Source organism: Lacerta agilis, chromosome 7 (assembly GCF_009819535.1).
Source record: "Lacerta agilis isolate rLacAgi1 chromosome 7, rLacAgi1.pri, whole genome shotgun sequence".
Taxonomy (NCBI): Eukaryota; Metazoa; Chordata; class Lepidosauria; order Squamata; family Lacertidae; genus Lacerta; species Lacerta agilis.
In genome coordinates, this window is record NC_046318.1 from 47,187,641 (window position 1) to 47,201,834 (window position 14,194).

Below are 14,194 nucleotides of genomic sequence, written 5' to 3' on the forward strand. Positions count from 1 at the left end.
GCGATAATGTAGTTCACTACTCTAAGCATTTTGCACATGTGGGTATTATAACATTCTCTCTATGAGACAATAACCTCGGGACTCATCAATATTGATGGCTGGCCAGAATGAAGTTTATAAAACATATTACTGGTGGTTTGGGGGCATCTAGCACTTCGGAGCACAGTATGTGCTAAATCCATTTCTTTAATTGTAACCTGTTGTTTTTGTAACTATCTCAGGACTCAACTGGCAATATCTTGTTGTTTTTTTAATAACTACCTTATCAGTTTATACTTGTTTTAGTTGTATTGTTTTATTGTTGTATACCACTATGGTTTTTTATAATGTTTAGTGGTTTATAAATATTCCAAATAAAAAATTATATAAGATTGAATAACGTGTGAATGAATGAATCTATATTTCCGTCAGCCATCAGCCATAGCAATACAACAATATGATATACAAAGAACAGAAATAAAAAGCCAATTATATAAAATACATTTTACAGTTTTGAATCAGTAGTCAAATAGTAGATCTTATTCTAATTGCCCCAGCTAAAAACATTGCAACCTTTGCTGTCACTTGCTCATCTTGATCTGCCAAGAGAAAGGACACTGTGGCAGTGGCTGGGCAACCCGGAACGGACAATAAAAGAGGGGTAATAACCTCATTCCTTAAGTCTTTATGAAGAGTGCAAGCCAGAAGGGCATGCGCCACCCATTCAGTACTGCCATCTCCACAGGGACATAAGCATTTTTCATTTGGAATCATCCCTCAAGTACAGCTGAGGGCAATACATTCAATCTTGCAAGTGTAAAATGTCTATATTTTAGAATTGCTAGGTTAATAACGTGTTCTTTTCTGATGATGTAAAACCACCATGAGTTGATTTTACTTCTTCAGTTTTGGTTAGGGAAAACATTTGTAGGAACAGATCATTATGGTATGATTATGTACCTTACCATTATATGTACCTTACCAGAACAACCATGAAAACTAAAAGCCAACTTGATGTTAGATAAAGTAGCTCTCATCATTTATCAAAATGTTCAACTGGGGTAGATTTAACTGTCCAAGAAGAATGTATCGCTGTGGCCTTTAATATACAACACCCCCCCCCCAATCTATCTTTGTCATAGCTGCATAACTGGCATGAACAACTCTTTTATCTCACCTGCTGAGCTTTCTTCTTCCTTCCGGAGATGACTGTCACAGAAATTAGCCAACGTCATATAAGCATCTATGACACCCTTTGTATCTATGTGTTCAGATGAGAGGGACTGTACTTCTTCTTCAGCTTTCCTTGCAGCCTTGCTGAAGCAATGGAATGCCCTCTTATTCAAACCTGCTATAACCTGAAATTACAACAAATTAGAAATCCCAGAACCAAGTTCTAGAGTCACAGAAGTAGGCATGATTTCTTAAACAAGACTACAAAGTGCTTTTGAGACAGACAGATAGTAAGGCACAGGCACAGAAAGAGGAGGCAGGAGGAAAGAAAAGGTTGAAAGAAGGAAAGCAGGAACAGCTAAAAAGTGAGATACAGAACTGTTCATGGACACAGCACATTCCTCAAGCTCCCCCCCACCCCCCACCCCAAAAAAACCTTGGGCTGTGGAAGTGTGCCCTCCTGCTGCAGCCAGCACCTAGAATTTGGGCCAGTGAATAAAATCAGTTGATAGAAATTAAAGCATGTACAATTAGAAAATACTGTTTCATGCAATGCAAAAATTAACTTATGGAGAGTCATTGCTACAAGATGTGATGGCAACCACTGTGCTGCATTTGTGAGATTCTTAATGGCATCTGGCTACTGCTAGGAACAGTAAGGAGGAGGAAGATGGAGAGCACAGGAGAAAGGTCATCCCTGCAAGTCCCTTCCTATTCCCCCTACTGGTATGGTGAGGCAGAAGCCTTAAGATGAACCAGTGCAACATAAAATTCACTGGTGCAGAGAGTGCCATCCAGAAACCAGGAAGAGGATTTCATGGCATGGAATTAGTAAATTCCACTGAAATCACTATAACATTTTATTATTATATAATAGATATGATATAATCCAGTGGTTTTCAACCAGTGTGCTGTGGCACCCTGGGGTGCCTTGAATGATGGCCAGGGGTGCTGCGGGCAAGACTGGCCTCTGTCCCCCTTTCATTCCCTCCATTCCTCTGATGCCCTCTTGCGTCTCTGCCTGCTAAAGGCTTGCACAGCTGTTTGTTGCAACAGCTGTGGCGACAAGATCCCCAGCTGATTGGTGCCTCTGGGGCTGGCCAAGAGCTGCTTCCCATGCTCCTGGGGTAGGCAGCTCAGAGACCAGAGGCGGCAGCTGCAGCTACCCAGAGGACTCCTAAGGAGAGGGGAGAGGAGGCTGAGGGAAGACTCCACAAGGGAGGGTGTTTGAAAAAGGGTGAGAGGCTGCTGGCTCTACAGGCAAGGGGTGACATAACTGGGCTCCTGCCCCCCACAGGGGTGCTGCAGGAAGGATGTAGTTGGTCAAGGGAGCCATGGACCCAAAAAGGTTGAAAACCTCTGATATAATTGATTAGGGCAAGAAAGAAGAAAATCAAGTTGTACCTTCAGTCACTTGTGTAGCAATTCTGAGAGAAAAAGAACTTACCTTTTCAATATTATCAGGCTTTTCTCCTGAAAGCACTAAGACCTTTTTAGCTTTCTCTTCCTCGATTTGGTCAAGACACCCTGGATCCTTGCAAAGGGCACTGGCCATGATGTGGAAAGTGGTACCCAGGAGGTGGTTTTGGTTGCGGAAGGTTAAGGCACTGCTGCTCAAGCTGCCCAATTTATCCTCATCTGTTGGACCAAACATTGTAAAACTGAGACTCTGTTACAAATATGATATATGCAGAAAGCGCAGTTAAGACCCTCTCTTAAACCAAGCATGATTGCATTATGCGTAGTGGACACCTTCATGAAGCACATACCTAGTAGGGAGGTGGTTTTGAGTACTGTAAGTATTTGTTCAGGACTACTCTGGCTTCGGCTGCGGCTATGGCTGAAGCGGCAATAGCTGTGGTTCCATCTCACAAGCCAGTCTTCTCTTGTCTTAGAATCTGCATGCAGGTCCTTCAGAAGTTTCATGGCTACTGAGAAGCTGTTCTGCATTGACATTTCAAAGGGGGGGTGTGTGTGGAGAGAAACATCAGTAAAAACAGCAAAGAATATGGAGGAAGGGCAAATCTATTCAATATGAAGGTAAGAAAAGGGAAATAGAAGCATGCATTATCCGAATCTACTTTTTATGTTTTTATAATGGATTAAGGCCTGCTAAACAGGACATAGGCACCTGTTTCCTGGCACTCTCTATCATTTTCATTTTCATGGTAAATTTGCAGTTTCTAATCAGTGAGTGTATGTCTTCATTCTCATGGTCCACTTCCATTTTGAAACTAGCATCTCCCCCTCCATCCACTTCTATACTGTCTTCCAGACTCGTTTTAGGAAGTCTCTCCTCAATTTTGTCAAGGAAGAAACATCTGCAGAAACATAGAGAAAGTAACATAACGTTGACAGAAACAGAACTGGAACCACAAAAGACATTTCATTCCTTACTCTTCTTTTTCTATATGAAAAGTTGGAAGAGAAGGAAAATGCATTAAATAAACATCTGAATGTTGTGGGTATATAACATGCAAAACCCATCCTTGAACTGTCATGACTGTCTATCAACAGAAATTATTAATTACAGAAATAGTTGTGGACAGTGCAAGAACAATTTTACTCAGAATATATTAAATGAATGAATGTTTAATAGATATATGCAATCACAAATAATCAAGATCAACCTTTATTTACCGATTTGTTATGATATCATCCCAAATGTGCATAGGATCCATTTTGGTATCTGGATATCTGTTTGTCCAAATACTAAGCAGTCTCTTAAGTGATGCCTGAGAACCTATATTACCTAAGAGCCATTTGTTGGAGGAAAGAATACAAAGTTTAAAAATTACACCTGCAACCTGATTATGCAGCATAAGAAACACATGTCAAAATCATAAATAACTAGCATGGCCAGTTACTTATGTTGAATTGTTTGTGTGCATATTTGTTTTATAAACAGCAGTGCACTAGAAGCTGGTTCTGACAGGTTCCGGAATGTAAAAACAGGTCATGATGTGGCATAGAGGAACAGTAGTTTAAAACAGAAGAGTAGCTTAAATACAGAGATACACTTGGATCAGAACAAAGAAATAAAAAAAACCTGTAGTAGTACTCACTATCAAGAAAGGGTGACATCCAATATCTATTCTATTCTGTACATTTTTGTAGGTACAAAATGAAAGATACATATTTATCTTTTTGAAAGGAGAACATTGCTACCTCCAAGTTGGGATTAATTCCCCCCCCCCCCCGATTTACAAGTCTACTACAACAATGTGAAAGCACCACATGAAGTTAGAAAAACTTACTTGGCTTGCTGATAAAGTTGACAAAGTCCTGTATTTCTGTTAAAGCCTGAACAGACTGCAGCTTGGTAAGTCGACTCTGGTGCAACAGCGAATCGATATTGGAATAGTTCTGTGGAATAGACGACATTTCCATTTGAATTCCTTTACAATTATTAGTGGATTTTCCTTTATGCCATGCTTTTCCGTACACATTCTGTAGTTAGCAAGCCCTAATCATCTCAGGGAATCAAGATTTTAAACCTGAACCTGTTTTATTCCCTTTTAACTCCCAAGGAGGCAGTGGAGAGTGACATAATCCTGCAGTAGCAATGAACTTTTATCCGTATCTGCTGACTTTTCACACCAGATGTATGTGATCCTTACCTGCATGAACACCTGCATAGCATTGTTGACATAATATTTGGCTCTGTCAAAATCATCCTGTAGAATGTAGAGAAGACTCAACTCTTGGCTGTAATACATTTCCATTAGAGCTTTCTTCTGTTCAGTCTTCATAGCTTCATCAATGAATGTCAGTAAAGACTGGTCATTAGCACCATGAAGGAGAAGCTTCAGTTTGCTGCGAATTATGTACGGCAGATAGGTTTCCTAAAGTGGTGGGAAATTGAAATTTATTACATTGAAATAGCATTCATGACCTGATTGCATTATCTTGGATTATATTTCACTTAATTATATTTATATTAAAATTTTAATGTACTCTACTGCGTTTGGTGCTTTTGTTTAATATTTTAATACATACTAACAGTGAGATTCTTCCACACAAGACTAATATTAGGTTGAGAGCTCTTCCCACAGGGAAGGACCAAATGACACATTACACAGCAGATCCATGACTGATCTCAAAACCCCCCTTTTTAAAGAAAAGAACGAAAATAAATTGAAACACAGCTGGTAGTAGGGTAGCCAATTTTTCTGGAGCAGCAGCAGGGGGAAGAATACTTAACTCCCTGCAGCACAAGCACACACACACACACACACACACACATTTCATACTCAAAACCCACACACCCCAGAAGCTGCTGTTAGACCTGTAGTAGGAAAACACACGAGATGAATCACAAATCTCCATTATCGCATGCAGTTTGGCCCTGACATATAGCAGACTGATGCAATGAACAAGTGCAGTGTAGCCAGAATGGAAAATAAATACGTATGTTTGAAAACCTGATAAAATGGATCACTCCATGTTTTATTTAGGTCTGAGGGCTGTCCATTATCAATGTTTACAGTCGAACAGTATTCCAGAGACTTCCATTCTGTCAAGCGGTTGTAACATTCAAGAGATGAAAGCTCCCAAAAATCTTTTTCCGCTTCTGTTGGTTCTTCATCAGACCAGTCTTGCATAGAGAGTGCCTGTAGAAACAAATACATATGTGATTATCTAGTAATCTATCTGTACACAATAATGAATTCATGGCCAATTTGCTCTTCCATAACAGTTTTTATACCTGTGCAACAACAACAACAACAACAACAACACCGTGTGACCTAGGAGCATAGGAAGCTGCCAAATACCAAGCCCAACCATTGGCCCATCTAGATCACAACCACCAACACTGATTTTAGTCAGGCATCTTTTCTAGCTGCACCTAGAGATGCCAAGGACCTTTTGACATGCAAAGCTTATGCTGCATGAAAGAAAGACAGCCCCTCCCATGAAAGCAGAACTACCAGTCATATAATATTTCTGGGCAACTGCCAAAATGGAGATGCTCCTTTAACAAAACGAATTCTTAGATGCAGCAACACTCCTTTGTATTTAAGCATATCCAACAATATATAGACTAACAAGTTAACAGAAGAAACACTGAAAGCAAACTAGTAACTAATGAAAGAAAGGGATAAGAAGAAGAAGAGAACTCAGGAAACCACCTCAACCTGTTTAAGCAGGGAGGGTGTCAGGCAACAGGGTGGGTAGTACCCAAAATGCATCCCTGCTTTGTTTCTCTGGCCCAACACCATGAGCAATCCCTGAAATTGAGTTCTCGGAATGGCTTCATGGGAGGGCAGATAGAATTCCTATCTTTGGGATCTCCCCCACACACACACCCTGCCCAGCCTTCCCACCTATGTTGGTGCTGCACCAATTACTCTGACTCTCCATTTATCATTACTCTGATTACACCTTAGGGGCTAGCTTAGAGGTCAGTAAATCAGACTCTCTTCTACCCCTACTAATGACTATAAAGCTGCACTGAAAAAGCTTTCAAAGTCTTAACACGTTTATGTGCAATTCATGCCTCTCCTTTTCCTCAGTTATGAAGAAAATTATCCTGGCTAAAGCAGAGAAATGATGATTTGAAGAACCTTTAAAAATCCATATTCAGCCTGAACAATTACTTTTTTCTTCAGATACTTGAAAGCAAGACTTCATATAAAAAGCATACCTTATCATACTGCTTCGCTGCTTCAGCATAATCGTTTTTTGCTTCTGCTAATAGAGCTTTCTGAGTAATTTCCTTAGTGTCAATCTTTCCACTAAAAATAGCCCGCAGAACATCATAATCTCCAACTGATCGATAAAGCCTAGAAAGTGGGGGGGGGGAGAGTCCAGGATACAGCTGAATGCTTATTGCTTAAGTACACGCCATCCTAACTTCCATAAGCAATGGCACCAAGGCCATTTCACGCATGTATATGAAATCATGTAAAATGGTGGGCACCCTGGAAAGCCCTCAACAAAGCCCCTCCATTCCTCTGGCCCTCAGGAGCCTGAGCTGGGCCATCCCAGCTGTTGTGCACGGCAAAGTTTCTGCCCTGCACACATCAGTTGAGCCAGCTACACCACCCCTCCGGTTCCCGCGCGTTGGAGGAATGGCGGGGCTTGGTTGACCATTTCTGGGTACCACTTCCAGGTACAGTGGTACCTCTGGTTACAGACTCTGCTAACCCAGAAATAGTACCTCGGCTTAAGAACTTTGCTTCAGGATGAGAACAGAAATCGCTTGGCGGCAGCGCAGCATCAATGGGAGGCCCCATTAGCTAAAGTGGTATCTCAGGTTAAGAACAGTTTCAGGTTAAGAACGGAACTCCAGAACGAATTAAGTTCTTAACCCGAGGCACCACTGTACTCGGCATGTGTGTGCGTGGTCGTGGACAAATAGAATGTACACAAATGGGGTGCGGCTTGCATTTTTATGTGATTATTTCCCTCCTTCTTTCAGAACCTGTCTTCCCCATCTCCAGTTCCCCCAAATACATTTAATTTGATAAGCATTGCAATCAATAGGTGGTGCTGACTTCCTTACTTCTGCTCACTGCTGCCTGCATTGTTTTTCTTGCTCTGGTGTCTTTGTGGGTAATCAAGGAGGACAGTTCATCATCAGCTACTGAAGACATCATCGCACAACAAATAATGCGGACAGCAATGAAGAGAAGTGAAGAGAATAGGCTAATAAATAGCACTGTTAATACAGCAGTAGGAAAGACTCCATTAAAGGTTTTTTAGAAGCTCCAAATGACTTAGAAGTGGTGAAGGTTACACTAGGGTGCTTGGGGAAACCCAATGAAGATAGTAAGCTGTGGGGAAAGGTAGGGGAGTTCCCCCTCAAATATATTTGCACATACACACAACACAGAATTGGGGAGGGGGGTTGTTCCTGAGGACCACCCAAAACCTCTTGGCAGTCTGTATACGCCCCATGGTTTAGCCGCCCCAGGGCACCTCAAAGTAATCCAGTGAGTATCACTGTTGAGTAAACATTTGAACCTGGGCTTGTTTCTCAGTCCTAGTCCAACAGCATCACTACTGAGAAAATACTGAATAATTCAATGAGTGTTATATAAACGGCTGCAAAAAGAATACTACTTGTAGTTTTCTTTATACAGTCAATTTAAAAACACACCATAAGTAAAGTAACTATAGAGAGGAAATAAAGAAAAACTTACTTGGCGAGTTCAATCCATTTGATCACACTGGGTGAAAGGTCTCTCTTTCCACGCATCCTTTTGGAGGGTGGTTCCTCCTCCTCCTCAGGGGAAAGGTGAATTAAAGATTGTTCAAGAAGCAGGATACCCACCGGCTGCTGCAAACTTGCTAAGCAGCTAGTGCTCACACTTGAAGGGTTGAGGTCCAGCAGCTCTCTGTGTTGGTAGCTCATTTCCTATCACACAAAACCCATAATTAGCTTTGGAATTACTTTGAGGTTAGCTTAATATGTAATGTTTAATAAGCCATGTCACATACACGCATGCCTCCCCCCCCATTTAATCCAACAGACCTCTCTGTTATGTCTAGATCTAGGACAACTTACTTCTGTCTTGACATCATAATATTGTGCATTTCCCTAGCCTCATTTCATATTCTTATTAGCTGCAGAGACAGGGAGATTTACAACACTGTCATAATTGGACGCAAGCAAATTGTTTTTGTAGTGATTGTTTGAAATGCATCCCTGTTTCTTTGTTGTGAGCCACTTTGAGCATTTTTTTCTTCGTGCCTCCCAAGACAGATGGATTTTAACAGGTATACAAATAAAATGAATGAAATAGAAAAGAAGTGAATGGAGCGTGGCAGTTCCACACTGAACATCTAATGTGGACTCAACCTTTGTCTATAAAGAAATTAGCCAACTAGGTAAATTTTATGATGTAGAGAACAAGAATTAAGACAACTTCATAGACCATTTAGAAGCAGGAAGAACTACTGGGTAAATATTAACAAATTTAAGTAAGAATGGTGTCATCTTTAATCAATTTTAGCTTGTGCTCATTTATATCTTCTGTAAAAGTGGTGTAAATTTTCTGGTCTTCTGATCAAATTTGGCCCACCAGGCTGTTTTGTTCAAGTCACATCTACTCCAAGTGACACAAACATGTGGGAAGAACTGCAGAAGGGGCTTGGCAAGTTTCTTTGGAAAGAAAAAAAATGTGTCATCTTTCATTAGAGCATTTCTTTCTTTTTTCTGAAGGAAGGTGTTTGTTTTCAAAGCACTTCCCCCACTGTTCTGAATACAAACAACTTCCTTTGAAGAGGGGGAAATGCTCCTGTGTTTGGGTCATTTTTCTCTGTGCAGAAACTTCAAAGGGGCTCCCTCTAACCGAACATCAGCCAACTGTCAATTAAAGGGAGCCTATTTGAGATGTGTGTCTTTAAAGGTGGTTGCTGTACAGCAGAGTTTTCCAAACTGTGTGTTGTGACATGTCATTTTGTCAGCTGCAGTGTGTAGGCGTGTCGCACAAACATTCCCCGCGATCCTCCTGGAGCTGGAAAGGGGTTAGTTTAACCTCCGGTTCGCTAGTAAAACTGAATTACTGTGTCACGAAATGATGCATGTCTAAAATGTGTGCCACCAACATGAATAGTTTGGAAAGCTCTGCTGTACAGTGACTTCCTTTGAACTTTGACATATGTCAACCACCAGACATCATTATGAAGCCAGATAGTTGACAGGTGGGTGGGTCCACCCACCGGTCAAAGATGCCCCATGGTGGGTGGAGGGAATAAAGATCTGACCACTGGGCCAAAAAGGTTCCCTCCGCCCATCTGGTGTATATGCCTAAAAAGACAAAAAAGGAAAAAAAATCCAAATGCAACGTAGAAAGCACTACCTGGATGCAAGATATGAACGGTGGGAAATACAGCACAGACGTTGTCAGGAAGTGGTTGAAATCCTCAAGCAACTGCTGGACAACATTGTTCTTCTCAGGCAGAGTTTTCATTCTCTTCATTTCTTCCAGAATTCCACTAAACAAACTGCTGAAGAGCTGCTTAGCCAGTATAGGGTCTCTCTGTAATTGACAATGCAAGCAATGAATCCTTGGTACAACAGCACTGGTGCTTCCACAGAGAGTCACGTGTCTCTTCTGCAGCTGGAGCTTACAAGTTTACAGGAACAGCTTTACATTTGAGTACCTTACACAAAGGGACACGGGTGGCGCTGTGGGTTAAACCACAGAGCCTAGGGCTTGCTGATCAGAAGGTTGGCGGTTCGAATCCCCGTGACAGGATGAGCTCCTGTTGCTCGGTCCCTGCTCCTGCCAACCTAGCAGTTCGAAAGCGCTTCAAAGTGCAAGTAGATAAATAGGTACCGCTCCGGCGGGAAGGTAAACGGTGTTTCTGTGAGCTGCTCTGGTTTGCCAGAAGCGGCTTAGTCATACTGGCCACATGACCTGAAGGCTGTATGCCAGCTCCCTTGGCCAGTAAAGCGAGATGAGCACCACAACCCCAGAGTCGTCCGCGACTGGACCTAATGGTCAGGGGTCCCTTTACCTTTACCTTACACAAATTTTGAAATGCGTTTACTTAAACTGTGTTACCAGCAGTTAAGTAACACTGATAAAAGAACATACCTGAGCTACGCCCTGCAGAGGGGTAATAAGACTGCTGTATTCAATCTGGATGTCAGGAAGGTCACCTTGCCTGTACTTCCTGTACAGAGTGACCTGAGCATCATGTTTCATCTTTAGCTGAGTTTTAATTTCCTGCAACAATAAATAACTTCTGCATTAGTTTTGACGTGAACAGGGGAAAAAAACAGCTTATCATACAGTAACACTGAGAATGGATTACTACATTGAGCATGTAACACCTTTGCTGAAAGAGCTATATTATTGGCTGCCGATATGCTACTAGGCCACGGGTTAAGGTTCTGCCAGTTGCATAGAAAAGCCGTAACCAACTTGGGAACAGGTTACTTGCAAGATATTCTTGGGCCCTATATACCAGTTTGGTCACAGTAGTCATCAGGAAAGGCTGTCATAATGGTGTCTGATTCACCCAAGGTCCACTCCATAGTACTTAGAGCAGAATCTTTAAGTGCTGCAGCACTTGCCTTGTGGAATTCCCTCCCTGGGTATATTAGACAGACACTGGCTATGTTACGTTTTTCAATGCCTGTTGAATACTTCCATATTTAGACAAGACTTTCCAGATGATTAACCCAAGCCATGAATACAGATCACTGATATGAACTGTAGAATTGTATTTTTATTCAGCTTTACTGTATTACTGATGCTTTAAATAGTTCTGATATTTTCTATATATAAAGTAACTAATAAATTTCCAAAATAAATAGATATACATCTCCTTTTTGTGGACCCTGCAAAGGGAGAGTTGGCCACTCAAGAATGTTGATACACAAAATGCAGGCCCCCATGTTTAAGCCACATATTCCAATTCTTCCAAAAAGTTCAATTCTAAGGTTTAGGCTTCGAGCTGCACTACTTCAAGTTAAGCAAGAACAGCCCTGGATTGTGATGAAGAACAGCAGAACTCTGGGAATGCATTTGCTTCAGAGTGGATAAGACATGAAATGCGGGGTGGTGGTGCTGGGTGTGTTCCTCTTTACTCAGGAAATATATTAGGCTAATTTGAGTGGCCCTGAGTTACTGGAGCACGTGGGACACACATGCCCCATGCAAGGATAGTTTACTCCACAAGTCAGCCAACTTCTGTCCTCAGAAAAACCTCGATAGGCAAGCTTCCTGATCAGCTTTGGAAAAGGAAGCAATGAAACATGAAGATAATAACACAATCTCCTGGGAAGGGGAATCACAACATCTCACATTTCTTTGAGAGAGAAAAAGAATGGAGCTTTGATACTCCAGTCCCATCTCTGTAGCGCCTCACACAGTCAAGAGCACAGCTAGATACTTCACTGCTTCTTAGGAAGGAGAGGAATCATGTGCCTTGGTGGTCTCTCAACCCCACGGCTTATGGGGCACTTGAACAATCCGCTTCCTAGGCAGCAGACACTCTGTTCCTAAAGAGGTACTTCAGTAGAAGCACTCTAAAAACAGTTTAAGTCTCTGTTTATTATTTATACTATAGGAAACAAACCTTTTCTTTTTTCTGTTCAACAACGCCCTTCCTTGCATAAATCAAATTAAGCTTTTCTTTGTCTTTTAAGAACCGTCGCCTCAGTCTCAGAATCTCTGCCCGTTCATCTATACCTAAGCAACAGAGAAGGAAAATTATTTTTTAACTTATACATAAAGTTAATATTTAATAACTTGCATAAAACACTTTCCTAATTAAACAATGGGGTGGGAAAGTGTCACCCATAATATCATATAAGACCTGTAAAGGGATTTTGATGACATATGAACCCTTTGATTTAAGAACTTTCCTAATGTAACGACTTAAACTCTTGAAACCAATTTCTTCTGGTTGCTTGAGCAAAACTCATGTGTGATATTATGTAATTTGCTTAGCCTTAAATAATAAAGAAGGCTTCTTTTAACTAAGGATGTAAGGGGGAAATCTGCATTAACAGCTGTGGTACCTTGAGCTTTGCTGTCCACCTCATCGCCGGGCAAACCCAGTCTTTTCTCCCCAAAATTAGGACCTATAGGTTTGAAGGCAGTTCTGTGTGATTTGTCAGCTCGTTTGTTAATGAACAACATTGAAGATGACAGGGATTCAGAAGATGAAGGAAATCTGTATTCTGAAAAAGTGTCAACGCTGTTTCCTATCAGCCAGTTGAAAGAGTTTCTCCCATCTGAAATAAGAAGAAAGCATTAGTACTCACATATCTCTCCATTTAATATAATATGTCCCGTTCCCCCCCCCCCACTACTATTCTTTTACTTGCCTAAGTTACAACCAGAAATAGACGTCAAAGAAACAGAATATCAGGGGAAGGTTCAGTATGAAAACTGAAATATTTAATATTTTTAGTATATGAGGCCAAAGATCTTAAACACACACATAAACAAATAAATAAATACAAAAGTATATGCAAGTGCAGTGGTACCTTGGTTCCCAAATGGCTTAGCTGATGAACAAATTGGCTCATGAACGTCGCAAACCCAGAAATAAGTGTTCCAGTTTGCGAATGTTTTTCAGAAGCCGAATGTCCGTTTTGGCTGTTTCTGGGGCCAATCAGCCAATTGGAAGCCGCACCTTGGTTTTTGAAGTCGAACAGACTTTCCAGAATGGATTGAGTTTGAGAACCAAGGTAGAAACCTCCATACACACAAGTTTTTGAATACACATGGAAGCATGAATTCCATACACAAGCCCTTTAAATTTTTTCATTAAATACTACTGCTTCAGGGAAACTTACTGGCATTTTGTGTGGGAGTAAATTCATACTGTTGCTGTGTAGCCCTTAGCTGGCCACCCAGAGATCCTTCCTGTGGGCGATACCTGTTGGCATCCTGGGAAGCTTGAGACTCCACAAACAAAGGTGTAAGAACAGTACTTCGGTACCGCCAACTTGAGTCAATAGCAAAATCCTAGAAAGTAAAAAACAGTAACAACCCAGTGCTGAGATCATCTTTGCCCATTGAAGTCATCTAATTTGATTCAGCTGAAATACCACTAAACTCAGTGGGACAACAGAATAAATGTGCCTAGGATAGGGTTACATGTGAAACTATTAGACAAAATCTTAATGTACTTCTATGTTTTAATATTTTGCTGGAAGCCGCCTAGAGTGGCTAGGGAAACCCAGCCAGATGGGAGGGGTATAAACATTTTGCCCACATAAGGCATTTATTTTTAAACTAGTATCATTTCCTAACCCAAATTCCATTTTTTCCCTATGATTTCTATCCATTTCACTTTATAAAAATATCCCCCTTTCTCAACGTAATCATCAAAATGACTTCCTCAGTTTACATTTAATAAAGTATGAAACTGATCAATGTAAATTACAGACAAATAGCTATTCAATGGATTTTACTGGCTCTGGACTAAAGGGTGATGGATCCTGAAGACTACCCCACAATTCTGTATAAAAATACATAAAAGAGCCTGCAGGATCAGGCCAAGGGCTCATCTATTCCAACATCCTGCTCTCCCAGCAGCCAACCAAATGTCATGGGGAAGCCATAAA

At 41.1% G+C, this 14,194-nt stretch overlaps 1 protein-coding gene across 1 annotated transcript in view; it reads right to left on the reverse strand.

Annotated features, from left to right (window-relative positions):
- Positions 1–14,194, reverse strand: part of PRKDC (protein kinase, DNA-activated, catalytic subunit) — an 83,939-nt gene that overhangs the window by 15,839 nt on the left and 53,906 nt on the right. Inside the window, exons 58-72 of the mRNA XM_033155173.1 lie at positions 13,421–13,592; positions 12,638–12,853; positions 12,193–12,305; positions 10,704–10,835; positions 9,963–10,142; positions 8,301–8,515; positions 6,800–6,938; positions 5,577–5,765; positions 4,773–4,997; positions 4,410–4,518; positions 3,793–3,904; positions 3,284–3,473; positions 2,922–3,096; positions 2,600–2,790; positions 1,157–1,337 (exon numbers count right to left, since the gene is read on the reverse strand). Of these exons, the coding sequence (XP_033011064.1) occupies positions 1,157–1,337; positions 2,600–2,790; positions 2,922–3,096; positions 3,284–3,473; positions 3,793–3,904; positions 4,410–4,518; positions 4,773–4,997; positions 5,577–5,765; positions 6,800–6,938; positions 8,301–8,515; positions 9,963–10,142; positions 10,704–10,835; positions 12,193–12,305; positions 12,638–12,853; positions 13,421–13,592 (2,539 nt within the window). The remainder of the gene's footprint in view (positions 1–1,156; positions 1,338–2,599; positions 2,791–2,921; positions 3,097–3,283; positions 3,474–3,792; positions 3,905–4,409; positions 4,519–4,772; positions 4,998–5,576; positions 5,766–6,799; positions 6,939–8,300; positions 8,516–9,962; positions 10,143–10,703; positions 10,836–12,192; positions 12,306–12,637; positions 12,854–13,420; positions 13,593–14,194) is intronic.